Raw genomic sequence first — 20,777 nt, 5'->3', positions numbered from 1 at the left:
ATCTGGTGAGGATATAGAGAAAGAAGCTGGCTTCTCTACACATATTTTTGACCATCTGCAGTTCGAGGGGTTACGGGTCTCAAAGGGAAAGCTTCAGTGTATGGAGCCTAAAGTTAAATATTTAGGCCGCTTAATAAGTGCGGGCAAGCGAAGGATAGGGCCTGAATGGGTCGAAGGAATCGTGTCCTTACCCTTGCCTCAGACTAAACAGGAACTCAGGAAATTTTTAGGGTTAGTTGGATACTGCCGCTTATGGATTAACTCACATGCCCTAAACAGTAAACTTTTATACCAAAAACTTGCCCAGGGAAAACCTGAGCATCTCCTGTGGACTTCTAAAGAGGTCGATCAGGTCAAAGAGCTAAAAGGAATAGCTTATAACTGCCCTTGCCCTAGCCTTACCTTCCCTAGAAAAACCACTTCACCTTTTCGTCATCGTGAAAAATGGGGTGGCTTTAGGGGTGCTTATCCAAGAGCACAGAGGCCGCTGGCAGCCCATGGCCTTCCTGTCACAAATTTTGGACCTGGTCACCTGTGGATGGCCTCAGTGCATCCAATCCATTGCAGCTACAGCAGTATTAGTTGAAGAGAGTAGAAAATTAACCTTTGGGTGGAGATTAACAGTAAGCACACCCCACGAAGTTAGAGCTATTTTAAATAAAAAAGCAGGAAGGTGACTAACTGACTCCAGAATCTTAAAATATGGGGCTATTCTACTAAAAAAAGATGAGAGAACACCTATGTCTAGATTTAATTGACTACCAAACAAAACTCAGGCCAGATCTAGGAAAGATCCCTTTCAAAACAGGACGGCACTTATTTATAGATGGTTCCTCCCAGCTGATTGAGGGAAAAAGACACAACGGGTATCCAGTAATCGATGGAGAAATTCTCTATGTATAAGAACAGAGTCAAGAAAATTGCCTAATAATTGGTCTGCCCAAACTTGTGAACTGTTTGCACTCAGCCAAGCCTTAAAGCACTTGCAAAACCAGGAAGGAACCATCTATACTGATTCTAAGTATGCCTTTGGAGTGGCTCATACATTTGGAAAAAGTTGGACTGAATGTGGCCTCACTAATAGTAAAGGTCATGACCTTGTTCATAAGGAGTTAATCATCCAAGTACTGGATAACCTTCAGTTGCTAGAAAAAATAGCTATTGTCCGTGTCCCCGGGCACCAGAAAAGCCTTTCTTTTGAAAGTCGAGGAAATAACCTAACAAACCAGATAGCCAAACAAGCTGCTGTTTCCCCCGAAACACCTATGTTTCACTTAACTCCTTGTCTTCCTTCCCCTACTGCAATTTCCATTTTCTCTTCCATTGAAAAAGAAGAATAAAGATAGGAGCCAGAGGAGAAGACCAGAATGAAAACAGCTGTTACTAGACCAAAAGGAAATGTTATCCAAGCCCGTTATGTGGAAGATCTAGTCTCAACTATATCTGAGGACACACTGGGGATCCCAAGCCATGTGCGATGCAGTTCTCAGGGTCTATGGATGTATAAGAATTTACACCCTAGCCAAACAAGTTACAGATAGTTGCTTAATATGTAAAAAGACTAGTAAGCAGATTCTAAGAAAACCGCCCCTTGGAGAAAGAGATTCAGGGCTAAGACCATTTCCAAGTGTTCAATTAATTATACTGAAATGCCCCCAATTGGTCATTTAAAATACTTATTAGTAATAATAGACCACTTTACCTACTGGGTACAGACTATCCCACACTCAAATGCAACCACCAGTAACGTAGTTAAGGCATTAATTGAAAACATTGTACCCAGATTTGGACTAATACAAAACACTGATTCAGATAGTGGAACCCATTTCACTACATATGTCATTAAAAAGTTAGCCCAGATACTAGACATAAAATGGAAAAACCATATCCCTTGGCATCTCTCCTCCTCAAGAAGAGTAGAAAGGATGAATCAGACTCTAAAAAGCCACTTAACTAAATTAGTTCTAGAAACTTGATTGCCATGGACTAAATGTCTTCCTATTGCCTTGTTAAGAATCCGAACTGCTCCTCAGAGAGATATTGGCCTTTCCCCTTATGAGATGCTCTATGGATTGCCCTATTTATACTCCACTGCTAACATTCCTACATTCAAAATAAAAGATCAGTTCCTAAAAAATTATATACTTGGTCCATACTCTTTCTCTTCCCTTAAGACTAAAGGTCTCCTAGCACAGGCGCCACCCCTGGAGTTTCCAGCACATTAGCGTCAGCCTGGAGACCATGTCCTCATAAAAGGGTGGAAGGAAGGCAAACTCAAACCAGCTTGGGAAGGACCCTACTTGGTGCTCCTAAATACTAAGACTGCAGTCCGAACAGCAGAATGAGGATGGACTCATCACACCCGCATCAAAAAGGCGCTGCCACCTCCAGGATCATAAACCGTCACTCCAGGGCTCACCCCAACCAAATTAACTCTAAAAAGGGCTTAATAATCACTTGTTTATTTTTTCTTTTCTTTCCAACAGAAGGTCATCTTGTCATCAATGTAACTTGGGCTAACCATCCTTTAATCCTTCAGTTTGATGCTTGTTCAGTCATCCTGTGTGGAGACAAGCAAGCTCAAAGGAAGCTGTCTCATGTAGATAAGTACCTATGTCCATACCATAAAGAGTCAACCAAGTATAAGTATAGAGCCTTAAAAAGTCCCTGTGGTGACTGGACAGATGTTTGTAAACCACTCAGTATGGAGGGTGGACAGCCAGGCCCCCTTTTTCAAATAAGTTATGGGGACTGAAACAGAAACTCCAACTAATTCATGGTCCCACCCCACCAAACTGTAAACCACTGCAGTGTAACCCCTCATTGCTAATTATAGCTAACCCCCAAACAATGGCCCAAGAACCCACTATATTCAAACAGTATGGATTAGGAGCAAATGTTACAAAACAAAATCCCATAAAAATCTTCAACCTCTGGTTAACAATGATAATTAAAAAAAAATCCACACCCAGAGTCTGGGAAACGAGTGGAATCCAACACTCTCTCCAAGTATAGCGAGCTCAGCGTCCTCCTCCCATCTCCAAAACAACCCAACCAAAGTAACGGTTGTAAAGGTAAAAAATTTAAAGCAGACTATAGCCCTAGAGACAAGATGTCAAGATGCAAATGCTTGGCTAAAATGGATTAAATATTCCATCTGCACTTTAAACAAATATGAATGTTATGCTTGTGCTCACGGTAGACCAGAGGCCCAGATTGTCCCCTTTCCACTCAGATGGTCTTCCAACTGACCGGGCATAAGCTGTATGGTAGTTCTCTTCCAAGACCACACAGCCTGGGGTGACAAATCATGTCAAGCTCTTTCTCTGCTGTTCCCTGAAGCTCAACACCCTGAGGGTCAGCCCCCGAGGGCCATCAGCTTCCGTTTCCCAATGCCAATTTTACTTTGTGTCTCTCACAACAGGGAGAAAACTTGGTGTTCCTTGGAGCCTTAATGGGATGCAGTGAGCTTAAGTCCTTCCAAGAGCTTACCCATCAGTCTGCCCTTAGTCATCCTCGAGCGGATGTATGGTGGTATTGTGGTGGACCATTACTGGACACTGCCGAGTAACTGGAGCAGAACATGCACTCTAATTCCATTGGCTATCCCTTTCACCCTGGCATTTCATCAACCAGAAAAGATAGAAACCAAACACTGTAAAACAAGAGAGGCCCCTCATGGGTCTGTTGACTCCCACATTTATATAGATTCCACTGGAGTCCAACGAGGAGTGCCAGATGAATTTAAGGCCCAAAATCAGACAACTGCAGGATTTGAATCCACGTTCTTCTGGTGGTTAACTATAAATAAAAATGTGAATTAGATAAACTACATTTATTACAACCAATGACGATTTTTTTTTTTTTGACGGAGTTTTGCTCTTGTTGCCCAGGCTGGAATGCAATGGCATGATCTTGGCTCACCACAACTTCTGCCTCCTGGGTCCAAGCAATTCTTCTGCCTCAGCCTCCCGAGTAGCTGGGATTATAAACATGCGCCACCACGCCTGGCTAATTTTGTATTTTTAGTAGAGACAGGGTTTCTCCGTGATGGTCAGGCTGGTCTCAAACTCCCGACCTCAGGTTATCTGCCTGCCTCGGCCTCCCAAAGTGCTGGGATTACAGGCATGAGCCACTGTGCCCAGCCTATGATTTGTTAATTATACTAGAGATGCTCTTAAAGGGACAGCTGAACAATTAAGACCCACCAGTCAAATGGCCTGGGAAAATAAAATAGCATTAGACATGATACCAGCGAAAGAGGGTGGAGATTGTGTCATTATCGGAACCCAATGCTATACTTTTATCCCTAATAATACTACTCCAGGTGGGATCACACCAAAAGCACTACAAGGTCTTACTGCCTTATCAAATGAGCTAGCCAAAAATTCTGGACTAAACGACCCCTTCACAAATTTAATGGGAAATTCTTTGGCAAATGGAAGGGACTTATGTCCTCAATCCTCATGTCTCTTGCCATCAGAATAGGGTTGCTTATTCTTGTAGGAAGCTGTGTCATACCCTGTGCCCTAGGATTAATACAAAAGCTCATTGAAACAGCTCTCCCCGAAACCTCCCTCAATCCTCCTCCTCCTCGTTCCAGTGAGCTTTTTCTTTTAGAAGACCCAAGTAGAATAACAGAGCCGAATTATGTTAAAAGGGTTTAAAGAAAAAATGCTGTAAAATATTTAACAGGGGGATTGTTAAATACAGCAAGAAATTCTTCTTCAAAGGTTTAGCTTGCTTAAGTTTCCGTGTTCTTTGCTCCCTGCTTTCAAGGCCAGACTTCCTTACTCTCTGTGTTCTCCCTGCGCTGGTAAACAACCTTCCCGCCAGTCGTTATCTATAGAGCCCACATTCCACATCTGCTACCCACTCTGTGAATTACCCCTCCCATCACAATGGCTTCTCCCGGCAAAACTGATCTTCCTGCCTTCCCAGCAGTGTAATCACATTCCTGCACTTTTCAAGTTAGCCAACCGGGTTCAGCTTAGATTGTACGGTCCAACTCTAGCCAATGGAGTCAGGATACAGTAGCAGGGACAAGCTGCGTTAGACATAAAAACCTCTGCTTTCCTTTGTTCGGGGTGCTCTCGTGGCAACCGAACCTATGAGGAGCAACCTTATGCAAAAGTAAATTTGCCTTGCTGAGAGACCCTTTGTCCTTTGTCTCAGTGCTAGTTCTTCTTTGCAGCACCAAGCATTTGTTTTCAACAAGTATATATTTAAGGAATCTTTGATTATGGAAAATTTCAAGAAGTAGAGGGAATAGCATACTAAGCCCTCTGTTCCCATCTTTGAGTTATCTACATTTTATTAGAAGTATCTTTGGGGTGACTGAGGGAGGTTTCTCTTTCCTGGAGGGGTTCTGAATTATTGCCAATGTACTTTCCTGACTGCAGCCAGAAACTGAGGCCCCTATACCTATGTACCTTTCTATCCCTCTCTGAAGCTTCTGCAGAATTCCCAGCAGGACAGAGCTTGCTGGAAGCTTGGTATGCTCAGAAGCTGCTAAAGCATATATGGGCGGGGGTGGGGGCAACTTCTTGGTCCTAGCACTTCCATGTATCGATTTTCTTTTCTGGCTGCTTAGTGGGAGGAGTGTGTGTGTATGCGTGTGTTTGTGTGTGTGCATGTGTGTGTACATGCCTGTGTGTGTGGATGCATGCGTGTGCTGTGAAGCAGGGAGACCAGCTTTCCACTCCTTCTTGTCTTCTCCCTGCAGTGCCCTGGGAGGTGTCATTGCTTTCCTGCTCTGGGGACGACACCTTTTTTCATTTTACTCAGGCGATTATGTCACGGATATTTCAGGTCAGTCTTTGAGTTGGGTAGGAGCATGCATCCCTGGCACTGCCACATCCCACTCTGACTCTCTCGGGTCTGCATTCTTTCTTTGAGAACACAGAGTTCCCCATTCTTATCCTGACCTCTGGGCTTTCAGGACTGCCAAGAACATTGGGGACCCTGCCAGAAATGAGGGGAGCTTGAGCTTTCGTTGGCTTCTATTTGGGGTAGAAGGAGATTGATGTGCAGAGCAGCTTCCACTCATCTGACTTTTCATGGGTCTCTGGGAACAATTTCCAAATAGTAAACTCTCTGGCTTCTCTCTCTTTGCAGATGACCGCTTCCCGAAGCCCCCTGAGATTGCAAATGGCTATGTGGAGCACTTGTTTCGCTACCAGCATAAGAACTACTACAGACTGCGCACAGAAGGAGACGGTAAGACCTGGACAACTATCTCTGTGCTCTACCTACAACCCCTGCTCTGACATTTCCATGATGGGTAGTGCTGAGGTGATCTGCTAGAAAGTTCATGTGTTCTCCTTGGAGCCAGGAGATTTAGATTCTAATAAGCGTTTTGTCGCCAGTAGCCATGGCCCTTTGGGCAGACTAACTTTTGTCAGCCTCAAGTTTTCTGTTTTGTTAAGGGGAGGCGATGCCATGCAGCCTACCTCATGTAAATCTCAGAGTCAGATTTACATCTCCAGAAGGAGATGTGGGAAAAGAAGGAATGCTGATGACAGTGTCACCCTCACCTAGTGAAGTCTTGCTGTCCTGGCACTGCTCTAAGGGCTTTAGTCCTCACAGTATTAGTACTCACAGTATTCCTCGGAATAGAGTTTATTGTTTTCACCTTGCTGATAAGGAAACTGAGGTACAGACAGGTTGAGTATCTTGCCCAAATTCAGGCAGCCTGTAAGAGGCAGAGTCAGGATTTGAACCTTGAGCCCTCCCTGTACTGCCTGGCTGTGACCGCCATGACCGCAGTGTGTTCTGCTGGGCTTAACTGGTGTCCAGGCACTTGGCTTCCAGCACAGCACTCTTTCCCTTCCTCCTTCTCGTATTCTCCCTCCTTTCTCCCTTCCTATCTGCCACCTTTCCTCTTCTTAATTATTCTCCTTAAATGCCTTCTCACTCTGCTCTGGGTCCAGACTTGACTTCTCCTTTGGCTCACTTCTTGCCTTTTGTTTCAGGAGTGTACACCTTAAACAATGAGAAGCAGTGGATAAATAAGGCTGTTGGAGATAAACTTCCTGAATGTGAAGCAGGTGGGTGCTGAGCACTTAAGAGAGCAGACAGGCGTCCAGCGGGGAACGTCCTAGAGGCACAGCCTTCCAGTGCGGCTTCCTCTGAGCACACAAGAGCCAGGAGGAGGGATGTGGGAGAACCGCAGCTGGCCAGGGAGAGACTTAAGCAGTTAGGTGATGACTCCCTAAGGGTCACCAAGGGTCTTGTTCATTGGGGCCTGAAGGGCACTGGCTGAATCCACTGTCAGCACTGCCCACAGATCAGGAGAGCCTGTGCATACAGAGAGCCTGCTAGAGAGCCCTGGGTCTAAGGAGAAGCAAGCTCCAGGGAGAACAAGTCAAGGGATGACATAAAATCTTAATCCATGGAAGCCTAGCAGGAGGCTGGACATGGGCTGGAACTCCTGCTTCTCGTTATTAGGAGGAACTGTTGCTCTCTCCTTTCCGTCTCAGAACCAGAGGCAAAGGCCCAGCCTCTTCTGCTGTGAGTGGTGTGGAACTACCAACCTGCCTCGTATTAACTGCAACATCTATAAAGTATGAGCTCCAGCCAATGCTGCTCTAGATTCCTCTTTCTTCAGAGATGATGAATTATTGTAGCTCCTAGCCCTTTCTTTTTTCTTTCTTTCTTTCTTTTTTTTTTTGAGACAGAGTTTTGCTCTCGTCGCCTAGGCTGGAGTGCAGTGGTGCTAATTCCTGACCTCAGGTGATCCAACTGCCTCAGCCTCCCAAAGTGCTGGGATTACAGGCGTGAGCCACTGCATCTGGCCCCTAGCCCTTTCAATGAATTTCAGGGAATTGTGAAAATTCCTTTGTTGAGATAATTGTTTAAATATAATATAGTTCACCAGCCAGGTCTCAAAAAACTCAGCATTTCTCATTTCCTTATTTAGAAATAGAGCTTTTTGTAATGTAAACAATTAAAAAATTATTTTAAAACTGCAACTATTGGAAATGAGATCAGCAGGTGGTAAGGGCAAAGCATTTAAATCTTTCCAGTTTATGCAGCAGTGATAGCCGCCCATGCTTTCACCCCTTTCTCAGATGGAAAGGCTCTTGCACATTTCCACTCACGAGTGTCTTGCTCTCCTTGACAGTATGTGGGAAGCCCAAGAATCCGGCAAACCCAGTGCAGCGGATCCTGGGTGGACACCTGGATGCCAAAGGCAGCCTTCCCTGGCAGGCTAAGATGGTCTCCCGCCATAATCTCACCACAGGGGCCTCGCTGATCAATGAACAATGGCTGCTGACCACGGCTAAAAATCTCTTCCTGAACCATTCAGAAAATGCAACAGCGAAAGACACTGCCCCTACTTTAACACTCTATGTGGGGAAAAAGCAGCTTGTAGAGATTGAGAAGGTTGTTCTACACCCTAACTACCACCAGGTAGATATTGGGCTCATCAAACTCAAACAGAAGGTGCTTGTTAATGAGAGAGTGATGCCCATCTGCCTACCTTCAAAGGATTATGCAGAAGTAGGGCGTGTGGGTTACGTGTCTGGCTGGGGACAAAGTGACAACTTTAAACTTACTGACCATCTGAAGTATGTCATGCTGCCTGTGGCTGACCAAGACCAATGCATAAGGCACTATGAAGGCAGCACAGTCCCCGAAAAGAAGACACCGAAGAGCCCTGTAGGGGTGCAGCCCATACTGAACGAACACACCTTCTGTGCTGGCATGTCTAAGTACCAGGAAGACACCTGCTATGGCGATGCGGGCAGTGCCTTTGCCATTCACGACCTGGAGGAGGACACCTGGTACGCGGCTGGGATCCTAAGCTTTGATAAGAGCTGTGCTGTGGCTGAGTATGGTGTGTATGTGAAGGTGACTTCCATCCATGTCTGGGTTCAGAAGACCATAGCTGAGAACTAATGGAAGGCTGGCCAGAAGCCCTTGCCTGAAAGCAAGATTTCAGCCTGGAAGAGGGCAAAGTGGACGGGAGTGGACAGGAGTGGATGGGATAAGATGTGGTTTGAAGCTGATGGGTGCCAGCCCTGCATTGCTGAGTCAATCAATAAAGAGCTTTCTTTTGACTCATTTCTGTGTTGTGTTCAGTCTTGAGTCTTTTTTATTTGCTCCTTTATGGTCCAGGGTAGTCAGAAGGTATAGAGTCTACTGGGAGTATGGCAGAAAACACCCTAAACCCACTGGAAATCCCGAAGGTGATACAAACTCTTCCACCTTAGGGAATCATGCTCACTGATTGAGTGCCTATTGAATGCTAGGTCCCAGAAAGGTAACTCTTGTCCTTGTTTTACAGACAAGGAAACAGAGACTCAGATGGTAAGTGAGTTGCTTAAGGTTACATAGCTATGAAACAGGGAAGCTGAACTTTGAACCCAGGTCTGTTTGATACAAACTCAGAGGTCCTTTCACTGCATGCTGTTGCCTCTTCAAAGTGAATTAGGAGAAAGGGCATCAGCCTGGTGAGGAAGAGGCTAGCTCAAAATGGGATGGGGAAAAAGTGTTTTAACACAGACAGTACTTCAGAGTTTGGGATCTAACCTACCAGCACTCCAGAAAACAAAAGACAATGATGTAAAGGCAGGATCTCTGGACTTGCTGAGTCCAAATCACAGATTGACCCATATATTTGCTAAGTAATTTAGGTTTCCTGGCCATCAGTTCCTGGTCTCTTCCATGAAGGACTTCAGCCAGGCGATGGCTAATGTCCTTACCAGCAATAACCTTCTGGGACTCTGTAAAGAGTGGGGAGGTAGAGTCCCTGCATCAGTAGAAGCTGCTTTTCCTACTGGGAACAAACTCACCCTTCACCAGGAATCAAATGCAAGCTGTCTGAGCCTCCTCTCCTGATGGCAGGTCATGCTATTAAGGGTCTCCCAGAAGAAAGGTTCTGGAACTCTGATAAACAGAAGCTCTTCTAACGGAACTTTTTCTTGCTATAAGCCTTCAATACCCTGACCAATCACCACTGTGCCTTCTTCTCATGCCAAAATACATCCCCTCCTTTGTAAGGTGCAAAATGACACTGATGTCACTCTCTCACCAGGGTCTAGTCATCTCTGTGAAGCTCTCCTCACAGGCACCCTGCAGACTCATCAATAAACTTCAACGGGTTAGTACTAGTAGGCCAATAAGACACACACCTATATTCTAGAACCTGTGAAAGAGATAATAGCCAGAAAATGGAAAATAACAGTCAAACTCTTAAAAAAAAAGCCTCTCAGAACGCAGTCACTTACACCTTTGGGTCAGTGATTTCCTATTCAAACAGTCAGCTTGTTCAGCTCGTTGTTCTTTGTTCTCTATTTTCAAAGCGTAACTTCCTTATTCTTTGTGTCTTCTTGCCCCTAGTTACGGTAAATGGCCTTCCCACCAGTGCTAATCTATAACTCACATCTATTCCCTCAATTACTCACTCTGCAACTATCCTTCCTGCCTTTACTGTGCCCTAAAACTGTGACGGACAGCCTCTACCTTCCTGCCTACTTAGCCCTATTCAATTTTAAACAGTAGCCAATCGGGTCAGATTAGATTGTGCGGCCCGACTCCAGCCAATGGGGAAAGGACACAGCTACAGCAGCTGCTATGTTAGGGACAAAAAACCCCTGCCCCACTTCACTCGGTGTGCTCTTGTGATGCCAGGCACTAGTGGCACTATTCTTGCAGAAGTAAATTGCCTTGCTGAGAAAGCTTTTTGCCGGAGTGTTGATTCTTTTTTCCGGCACCAAGCATTTGTTTCTAAAAAATTTGGGGGCCCACCTGGGATTCCCATTCTCCTCCGAGGAAGGGTCTCTCTGGTCCTCTTCCGTGAGGAGGCGCACTGCGCTGCCTCGTTGTGGTGGCCTCAGGGGTAAGGAATCGAGACCCACCCAATGTGACAAATAAACCTGGACTTTCAGCAACGCAGGAAGAAACAGACCAACAACTTGGGGAGAAAAGATCGTCACATACTGCAATGACCAGGTAACTCTGGTTACAGACCAAGGTAAGAAATGTTGTTAAGAGCGACAAAGTATTTCCTTGGTGGTTAGGGTATCTTGGAGGTTGAAAGTGTGTGAATGAGATGCACCATTGAGTGCAAAGTGAGTGGTGAGTTCAGATCTGCAGTTCTGTGGTCACCTCATCTGGCCTAGGGTGGCCCTCCTGTTAAGAGTCTGGATTGGGGGTTTATACCAACCCGCCAATGCTAAGAGGGATGTAACATTCCCGTGAGAGAAGCAGCCAGAGAAGGATGAAGCAAAAGGAGAAGAGTGCGAGAAGCCTCCAGCAGGGGGCTTGAGCCTCTAGGAAAGGAAGGCGAGAAATCTCCAGTATGGGGGATTGAGCCTCATACACACATCCAGTAGTAGGGAAGGCAAGAAATTTCCAGTAGAGGAAATTGAGCCTCACCCTGAAAGGTGAGAAATCTCCAGTAGGGGAGATTGAGCCTTACCCCAAAACCATCAAGATGGGAAATACCCCAAGTAAGGTAGGGGATAAAAAGGATAAAGCTAGCAACACTAATATTCCCCTGATAGTCCATTAGGCCTAATGTTAAAATATTAGAAGGATAATGAAAGGACCAAAAACAAGAAAAAGCAGTTGCTGTCCCAGACCCTTCTCCTACCCCTGTTGTCCCCTCCTTATAACCCTGCCTCTTTGGAATCATCCCAAGAGCTCACTTACTACCAGCCTAAGTACCCTTCCCTGAAAGGACTTCAACACAAGATAAAGCAATGTAAAAAGAATATTCAGAACTTCCCTTTCCCCTCTACTTCGGGGGAATCAGCTCCAGCTCTCTTCCCCTGAAGGGGGGTGCCCCTAGGAGGAGGGGGCATTGGCTTTGTAAATGCTCCTTTAACCAGCTTGGAGGTCTGAAACCAAAAAAGAGAGCTTAAGCCAGTATTAGACGACCCTCATGGAGAAGCAGATCAAATTGACCAATTTCTGGGACCTCAGTTATATACTTGGGGTGAGTTAATGTCCATCCTAGGCATCCTCTTCTTGCAGGGAAAAAAGAGGCATGATCCACAGAGCTGCTACAATAGCCTGGGAATGTGAACACCCTCCTGGCCAAAATGTTCCTACAGCAGATCAAAAAAATTTCCTGCCCAAGATCCCTGGTGGGACAATAACAACACAACCCACCAAGAAAATATGCAGGACCTTAGGAAATTGATAATAAACGGGATTAAAGAATCAGTACCCCGAGCCCTGAATCTTACCCAAGCACTTGATATACAGCAAGGGAAAGATGTAGGGCCTTTAAAATTTTTAAACAGACTAAAGGAACAAACGAGAAAATATGCTGATCTAGATCTTGAGGATCCTCTTTGGCAGGGAATGTTAAAATTTCATTTTGTCACTAACAGTTGGCCAGATATTAACAAGAAATTACAAAAGATAGAGAACTGGAAAGATAGACCTATAGAAGAGCTTCTGAGAGAAGCCCAAAAAGTAAATGTAAGAAGAGATGAAGAAAAACAAAAGCAGAAGGCAAAAATTCTGCTGTCTACCATACAACAAAGTACCCAGGGGGCCAGAACCTATAAAGAACCCAGACCCCCACTCTCCAGGCAATATAAAGGGTACAAAAGAGTAAAGCCAGCAGACTCAAAGGTAGAAAAAAAAAGGACAGAACAAATGTTTCAAACGTGGAAAATTAGGTCACTTTAAAAGACAATGTCCCAAATGAGAAAAGAAAGAAACCCAGTTATGGCTTTTGAAGAAGACTAAGGAAGTCAGGGGCTCTATCTTTCTATCTTGAGTCCCACCAAGAGCCCTTGATAAATTTAGAAGTGGGACCCAATGTTGAGCTTATTATCTTTTTAATCATCTCAGGAGTAGCTCGCTCCTCAGTTTGTTATCTTCCATCTAGTGTAACTTGCTCACAAGAAGAACTTTTTATCTCAAAGGTAAAAGGAGAAGGGTTTACAGCAAAAAAAAAAAAAACAAAAAACAAACTTAGAGGAGACAGAAGTGAAATACAAAAACCAATCAGCTAGTATCAAATTTCTGTTAATTCCAGAAACAGGGACAAATCTATTGAGAAGAGATTTAATGCTAAAATTAAGCTTAGGCCTCCAAATCAATCATGGAAAATTCCTCCCCTCCCTAAACTTGTTCACCACCACAGACGAAGAACACATTCATCCTCGGGTATGGTCAAAAGACGGGAATCGAGGAAAGTTACAGATTCCTCCCATTCATGTTAAATTATAAACCCTTAGGGAAGTTGTAAAGAGAAAGCAATACCGTATTTATTCCTTTAAAAGCCAGGGTAAATTTAAAACCTGTAATTGATAATTTAAGGTCTTCTCCGTGATGGGCTTCTTGAGCCTTGTATGTCTCCCTATAACACTCCAATACTGCCTGTAAAGAGGCCAGACATGTCATACTGCTTAGTGCAAAATCTTAGAGCTATTAATGAGATAGTCCAAACCAACTACTCTGTTGTTACTAGTAACTGCCCCTGTCCTAGCTTTACGCTCCCTAGAACTGCCCTTTCATCTCTCCATCAATGTAAACAAAGGAGTAGCCTTAAGAGTACTCACTCAAAAACACGGGGGCCATCGGCAGCCCATAGCCTTTTGGTCAAAAATTCTTGGCCCTGTAATCCGAGGGTAGCAGCAACAGCCCTACTAACAGAAGAAGGCAGGAAATTAATTTTTAGAAGGAACTTCGTTGTCAGTACACCTCATCCATTTAGAACTACCCTTAATCAGAAGGCAGGAAGGGGGCTTACTGACTCAAGAATTTTAAAGTATGAAGCTATCCCATTAGAAAGAGATGATTTAACACTAACCACTGAAAATTCACTTAGCCCAGCAGGTTTCCTGCCTGGGAATCCAAATTTAAAGAGACTTGAGCATGAGTGTTTAGATTTAATTGATTATCATGCTAAAGTCAGACCCAATTTAAGAGAGACCTCTTTCAAAACGGGGCAGCACTTATTTATAGATGGCTCTTCCTGGGTAATTGAAGGAAAAAGACATAATGGGTACTCAGTGGTCGATGGGGAAGCCCTTGCAGAAGTAGAGTCAGGAAGACTACCCAATAATCGGTCTGCCCAAACATGTGAGTTGTTTGGATTAAATCAAGCCTTAGAGCACTTGCAAAACCAAGAAGGGACTATCTATACTGATTCCAAGTACGCCTTTGGAATAGCTCACATCTTTGGAAAAATTTGGACTCAATGAGGTCTTATTAGTAGCAAGGGTCAAGACCTGATCCATAAAGAATTAATCACCCAAGTATTAGAGAACCTCCAACTGCCAGAAGAAATAGTTGTTGTCTGTGTCCCAGGACATCAGACAAGTATCTCTTCTGAAAGCCAAGGGAATAATCTTGCAGATCATATAGCCAAACAAGCTGCTGTTTCCCCCGAAATGCCTGTTTTTCACTTAACTCCTTGTCTTTCTCCCCTGACCGCAGTCCCCATCTTTTCTTCCACTGAAAAGGAAAAATTAGGGGTCAAGGAAAATTCAGAAGGGAAATAGGTGTTATCAGACCAAAGAGAAATGTTACCCAAACCCCTCATGGGAGATATTCTCTCTCATCTGCATCAAGGGATTCATTGGGGGCCTCAAGCTATGTGTGATGCAGTTCTTAGGGTTTATGGATGTATAGGAATTTATACTTTGGCAAGACAGGTTACAGATAGTTGCCTAGTATGTAAAAAGACTAATAAACAGACCCTCAGAAAACCACCTCTTGGGAGAAGAAATCCAGGATTAAGGCCATTCCAAAGTATCCAAGCTGATTACACCAAGATGCCCCAATTGGTCATCTAAAGTATTTATTAGCAGTAGTAGATCACTTTACTCATTAGGTACTCATTTCACTGCACATGTCCTTAAGAAATTAGCCCAACTACTGGATATAACATGGGAGTATCATACTCCTTGGCACCCACCTTCATCAGAAAGAGTGGAAAAGAATGAACGAAACTCTAAAAAGTCACCTAACCAAATTAGTCTTAGAGACTTGGTTGCCTTCCCATTGCCCTGTTAAGAATCCAAACTGCTTCTTAGAGAGATGTTGGCTTATCCCCTTATGAAATGTTGTATAGGTTGCCCTATTTGCACTCCACTGCTGACATTCCCACGTTCGAAACAAAAGATCAGTTTCTCGGAAACTATATACTTGGTTTATCTTCCACTTTCTCTTCCCTCAGAACTAAAAGTCTTTTAGCACAGGCACCACCCCTAGAGTTTCCAGTACAGCAATATCAGGCTGGGGACCACGTCCTAGTCAAAAGTTGGAGAGAAGGAAAATCCGAACTGGCTTGGGAAGGACCCTACCTAGTGCTTCTAACCACCAAGACCGCAGTTCGAAAAGCAGAAAGAGGATGGACTCATCACACCCGGGTCAAAAGAGCACCACCCTCTCCAGAATCATGGACAGCTATTCCAGGGCCAACCCCAAACAAGTTAAAGCTAAAACGGGTTTGATCCTCTTATATTGCATCTCTTTCTTTTCCCCTTCTATTGCTAATCCTCTCGTTATTAATGTGACTAGGTTGAGTTTACCCCAAACTATTACTTTTGATGCTTGCCTTGTGATGCCCTGTGGAGATTTGCCAAACCAGAGGCAACTCTCCACTTCAGAAAAGTATCTTTGTCTTTCCTGGCTCTCCTCAGACTGGAAATCTGTTAACTGAGATGAGTTAGTCTAGGAAGATTTTGATGATGATCCCAGTATGAACTGGGAATCTTGCCCTCCTAGAATAGAATTTTTATGCTGTAGCTGGTCTAATGTCTTATGGACTATCAAGGAACAAGGATGGACCACCCCAACCAGTAGTTGCAGTTTCCTGAAACCACATATTCATTTTACTAAAGGAATTACCCCCATCAACTGTCAGCTAAACCAATGTAATCCAGTACAAATTACCATCTCAGCTTCCCAAAATTCTTCCCCTTCATTAAATCGTTTTTATGGCACAAGAGCAGAAGTCTCAGGAACAGACCCTATAGGATTCTTTGAAATGTGCTGTATTGCTCCCCTACCCCCTTCACGTCCTTCTAATACATCTTCCAATCAAACCGTTACTCTTCCTCTACCCAATGATAAAACTAAGGTAGCCATTGTAGAAGTTAAAAGATTTAAAGCAGACCATAGCAATTGAGACAGGGTACCGAGATGCGAATGCTTGGGTGAAATGGATTAAATATTCCATCTGCACTCTAAACAAAAGTGACTGTTACACTTGTATGCACGGTAGGCCACAGGCCCAGGCTGTCCCCTTTTTACTCAGATGGTCTTCCAGCTGACCTGGCATGAGCTGTATGGTAGCTCTTTTCCAAGACCTCACAGTCTGAGGTAATGAATTCTGCCAAGCTCTCTCTCTCTCTGCTATTCCCTGAAGTCCAACACCCTGCAGGTCAGCCCCTGAGGGACATCCAGCCTCCGTATCCTGACACCAATTTTTCCTCATGTCTCTCATGACAAGGGGAAAAATTGGCGTATCTTGGAGACTAAAGGGATGCAGTCAGCTTAAGCCCTTCCAAGAGCTTACCAGTCAGTCTGCCCTTGTCCACCCTTGAGCAGATGTATGGTGGTACTGTGGTGGACCCTTACTAGACACTCTGCCAAGTAACTGGAGCAGCACTTGTGCTCTAGTCCAGCTGGCCATCCCTTTCACCTGAGCATTCCATCAGCATGATAGAAAAGAAAATTGTAAAAGAAGAAGTGGCCCACGTGGGTCCTTTGACCCTCATGTTTATACAGACGCTATTAGAGTTCCAGGAGGGGCACCAGATGAATTTAACACCCAAAATCAAATAGCTGTAGGATTTGAATCTGTGCTGTTTTAGTGGTGAAGTATAAACAAAAATGTAGATTGGATAAATTATATTTACTATAATCAACAAAAGTTTGTTAACTACACAAGAGATGCCATTAAAGGAACAGGTGAACAATTAGACCCCGCCAGTCAGATGGTTTAGAAAAATAGAATAGCTCTTAACACAATGTTAGCAGAGAAAGGCGGGGTCTGTGTCATGATTAGAGTCCAATGTTGTATTTTTATCCCTAATAACACAGCCCCCGACAGAACAGTTAACAAAAGCTTTGCAAGGCCTAACCTTATCCAGTAAGTTAGCAAAGAATTCTAGAATAAATGACCCCTTTACAAGTTGGATAGAGAGATGGTTTAGAAAATGGAGGGGACTAATGTCCTCAATATTTACTTCTCTTGCAACTGTTATAAGCGTGCTGATTCTTGTTAGATGCTTTATCATACCATGCATTCGTGAACTGGTACAAAGACTCATAGAAACAGCACTCACCAAAACCTCTCTTAGCCCTCCTCCACCTTACTCAGATAAGCTTTTCCTTTTAGAAAACCAATCAAAACAGCAAAGCCAAGATATGATGGAAAGGTTTGAAGAGGAAAATTTGTAAAAATCAAGAGGGGGAAATTGTTGGGTACAGTGGGTTCCTCTTCAAAGAGTCAGCTTGTTCAGCTTCATTGTTCTTTGTTCTCTATTTTCAAAGAGTAACTTCCTCGTTCTTTGTGTCCCCCTAGTTATGGTAAACAACCTTCCTGCCAGTGCTAATCTATAACTCACATCTATTCTCTTGATTACCCACGCTGCAACCATCCTTTCCGCCTTTACAGCTTCTCCCTTCCCGCCTAGTTAGCCCTATTCAATTTTAAACAGTAGCCAATCAGGTCAGCTTATATTGTGTGGTCCGACTCCAGCCAATGGGGAAAGGACACAGCTACAGGAGCTGCTGCATTAGGGATAAAACCCCCCGCCCCACCCTGCTTGGTGTGCTCTTGTGACCACACCAGGCACAAGTGACACCCCTCTGCAGAAATACACTGCCTTGCTGAGAAAGCTTTTTCCTGGAGTGCTGATTCTTCTTTGCAGCACTGAGCATTTGTTTCCAACATATACCTTTTCCTCTGATAGTTCTATACAGCACTAAGTTTCCAGGAAGAACAAGCCACTCCCTAGTTTTCTTAAAGAATTCTCTGATTGTATTAAGGGCTTCTGGTAAAATAAAAGTAAGAGAAAAACTCTGGCGTTCTCTTAATCACTCATCTTCTCTGCCTTCCTCTCCAGCACCACCTCCTGGCCTCAGCCTGTGGGCTTCAGCAACACCCAACTCCGTGTTGTTATCTGACATGCCCAGCTGTCTGCACCCCCTGGGCTTTATTTCCTCGGAGGCCCTCTGCTGAAATTTCCTTCCCCTTCCTGTATGAGCACCTCCTACTCTCCTTCAAGATACAGGCACTGCCTCCTCTAAGGACATTTTCTCCTGTCCAGGAGCCATCTGGACAGTACTTACATCACAGTACTTACATAGCTGTGAGCATAGGATGGGGCATACAGCAGGCACTTAATAAATACTTGTGGCATGGAAAGCAACTAAGATAGGATCAAAAATACAAATCAGGACATGAGAGAAAGATGAGAGAAAGCCTTCAGGAGGAAGAAGACATGAAAATTTTGCGCATGCACATTCTGAGTTTTGGCTGGTGGGGTGAGCACTTACCATACCTCAAATACTGTGTGATCTCGGCTGAAGAACAGAAAACCTGACTAACAGTGACTTAGGCAAAAGAAATTTTATTCTTTCACAGAAGTCTGGAGGGAGGCAGGCCCAGAGTTCACGGAGGAGCTCAGTAACATCAGGGATCAGGCTCTTTTTGTTCTTTTTAGCATATCGATGTTTTACCTGATGCTGGGCACCTTGTGAGCCTAAGATAGCTGTTGTAGCTCCATGCATCATGATTAAACCAGAGGCAGGAAGTGTAGGATGGGAAATGATGGAGGTGGTGGGCTCCTCCTCTCCTTTTGTTTTGTCTTATTCCTGGAGTGACTCCCTCCTTTTATCAGCAGGGATACAAGCAGTGCCCAGCAGCCTTCCCTCTCTGCTGCGTGAGCCAGAAGCAAGACTCATGGCACCCCTCCCTGCAGGAAAGGCATGGAATACAGCCCTTGGCAAAGGGGGCTGGACTTGCAGTGGCAGTGCTGCTCTGAACAGGACTGGGCTTCTGTTGGTGAGGAGGTCTGCAGCTGCTAAGCAGGTCACAAGTTGCCTTGCCCATCGCTCTCCAGCTCTCTGCCTACCCTCTCCTTCTAATAAGTCAGTTTCAATAACCACCACGAGGTTTGGAAAGGAGCAGTAACTTGCCCACAGTCTCGCCAGGCGCCCCTGGAAGAGCAAGAATTCCTCACAAAGTTATTAGGACAGGCAAATCCCATACAGGTGACATTTCTTTCTAACAATGCTGACATCTCTTTTAGTTTTGAGCCTTAGTAATCCAATTTTCTGCCTCAGGAAGAGGCAGCAGCTTCTGGGAAAAATCTGCTCCTGCTAAGGTGGCTCATTCATTGTTTTACCTGAATAGAGTGGTGGATGGTGAAGGTTCAAATTCTCACTTTTCATATTAAATTTTATAACATAAAAGATAATTAAATGAGCCAAGCAGGACAATGTTTAAAAGCCAGAGCCAAAAAGGCTCCAAAATAAAACAAACTTGTCTGCTCAATTAATTATTTGAAGAGAACCTACAGTAATACAGACTGGAGATGGGAAACCACGAGGGATGTATGAGTGGAGGAACCGGCAAAGGGGTGTGTGTGTGTGTGTGTGTGTGTGTGTGTGTGTGTGTGTGCACGCATGCACCCAGCTAGGGTAGAAAATGAGTACTTTTGCTTCTACGGGAAATGACTTTCCAGTTCACTTGTGTATCAAACGAACATGGTTAAATCAAATTGTACTAGCCAATGTTCGGGAGGATTCTGTATTAAGAGGATAAAGAAAAACATTAGAAAGAGAAGTTACAAAAATCACTGTGGGGAAAATGAACACCAATGACTTGGCTGCTCTGAGGCTCGCAGGGAGTAGACAGTTAGGCATCCCAGGTCATCAGAGAACCAGTGGGGTCTTTTCCTCAGGGGCCGGGTTTTCTACACGCAAGTCAAACCTCTTCCCCTCTGGGACACGTTTCCAAAGGACTCCAGAAACACAGCACAGCTGGATTCAAAGTACCATGTCAAGATGTGCCTTTTCCTTCATCTTTGACAGCAGTTAATGTACTAAATGTCTTGATAGAAAAGGTCATATTTGAGAATATTCTTGGGATCAATAGGACTTTGGACAATAAGCTTCCCCCTCATTGCTCCTCCATAGATTACTTCAATCAAATCTTTGAAGTCTTGTTTGGTTTTGAAGCTTCCCACAAACTTAGTGTGATCTGGAGATCTAGACAGCATAGAAGAGAAACAACTGCTCTAAGAACTTTGAATAATCATTTGTTGAAGACTTTCAGGATAAACAAAATGAAAAACAGCTTTGTTATTTTCTTCTTGTCAATGAGACTTCAGACATAAAGCCCAACATTAATTTTTCAATCATTTTTTTCCATTTAGTAAATGACTCAACCCAGTGCTATGGGCCACTAGCATGAAAGCTCTGTCATGTGCAAAGCTTCAGCTTCAAAAGCTATTGTAATCACAAAACCTATTTTTATCACTTCTCAAATCATCAAGTAGATTTCACCAAGTGTTGGAGTGCGCATTGCTTCTTCGTTTGCTGTTGTTGTTTTTGCCTGGGCATTGTGCAAAGCCCATTCAATACTCATGGCCTTTAAGTTCTAGTCACTTATACTTTTGAGTGGTAGGTATTAAAAAATTGTTTTTTTTAGAAAAGTATCTCAAACACCAGGTATGTTACTGTAAAAATTTTAAAGAAATAAATAAAATCACGGATGAGGCCAGAGGTCACTTTTCAGTGTCTATCCTTCCAATCTTGTGTGTGTGTGTGTGTGTGTGTGTGTGTGT

The 20,777-nt window shown here is 44.1% G+C and overlaps 2 protein-coding genes across 5 annotated transcripts in view; one reads left to right on the top strand and one right to left on the bottom strand.

Moving 5' to 3' along the window:
* The window catches only part of TXNL4B (thioredoxin like 4B), an 89,753-nt gene that overhangs the window by 41,538 nt on the left and 27,438 nt on the right, over positions 1-20,777 (bottom strand). The window lies entirely within an intron of this gene.
* On the top strand, positions 5,990-9,082 carry LOC103783441 (haptoglobin-related protein). Its single transcript, XM_008954870.5, has 3 exons — positions 5,990-6,219; positions 6,975-7,049; positions 8,126-9,082. The coding sequence occupies exons 1-3, from the start codon at positions 6,060-6,062 to the stop codon at positions 8,902-8,904; spliced, it is 1,014 nt and encodes a 337-aa protein (XP_008953118.4). The 5' UTR covers positions 5,990-6,059; the 3' UTR covers positions 8,905-9,082.

The sequence above is a fragment of the Pan paniscus genome, chromosome 18, assembly GCF_029289425.2.
Source record: "Pan paniscus chromosome 18, NHGRI_mPanPan1-v2.0_pri, whole genome shotgun sequence".
NCBI lineage: Eukaryota > Metazoa > Chordata > Mammalia > Primates > Hominidae > Pan > Pan paniscus.
Note: the sequence above shows the minus strand (reverse complement) of the source record. Positions and strands in the feature narration are given on the sequence as shown.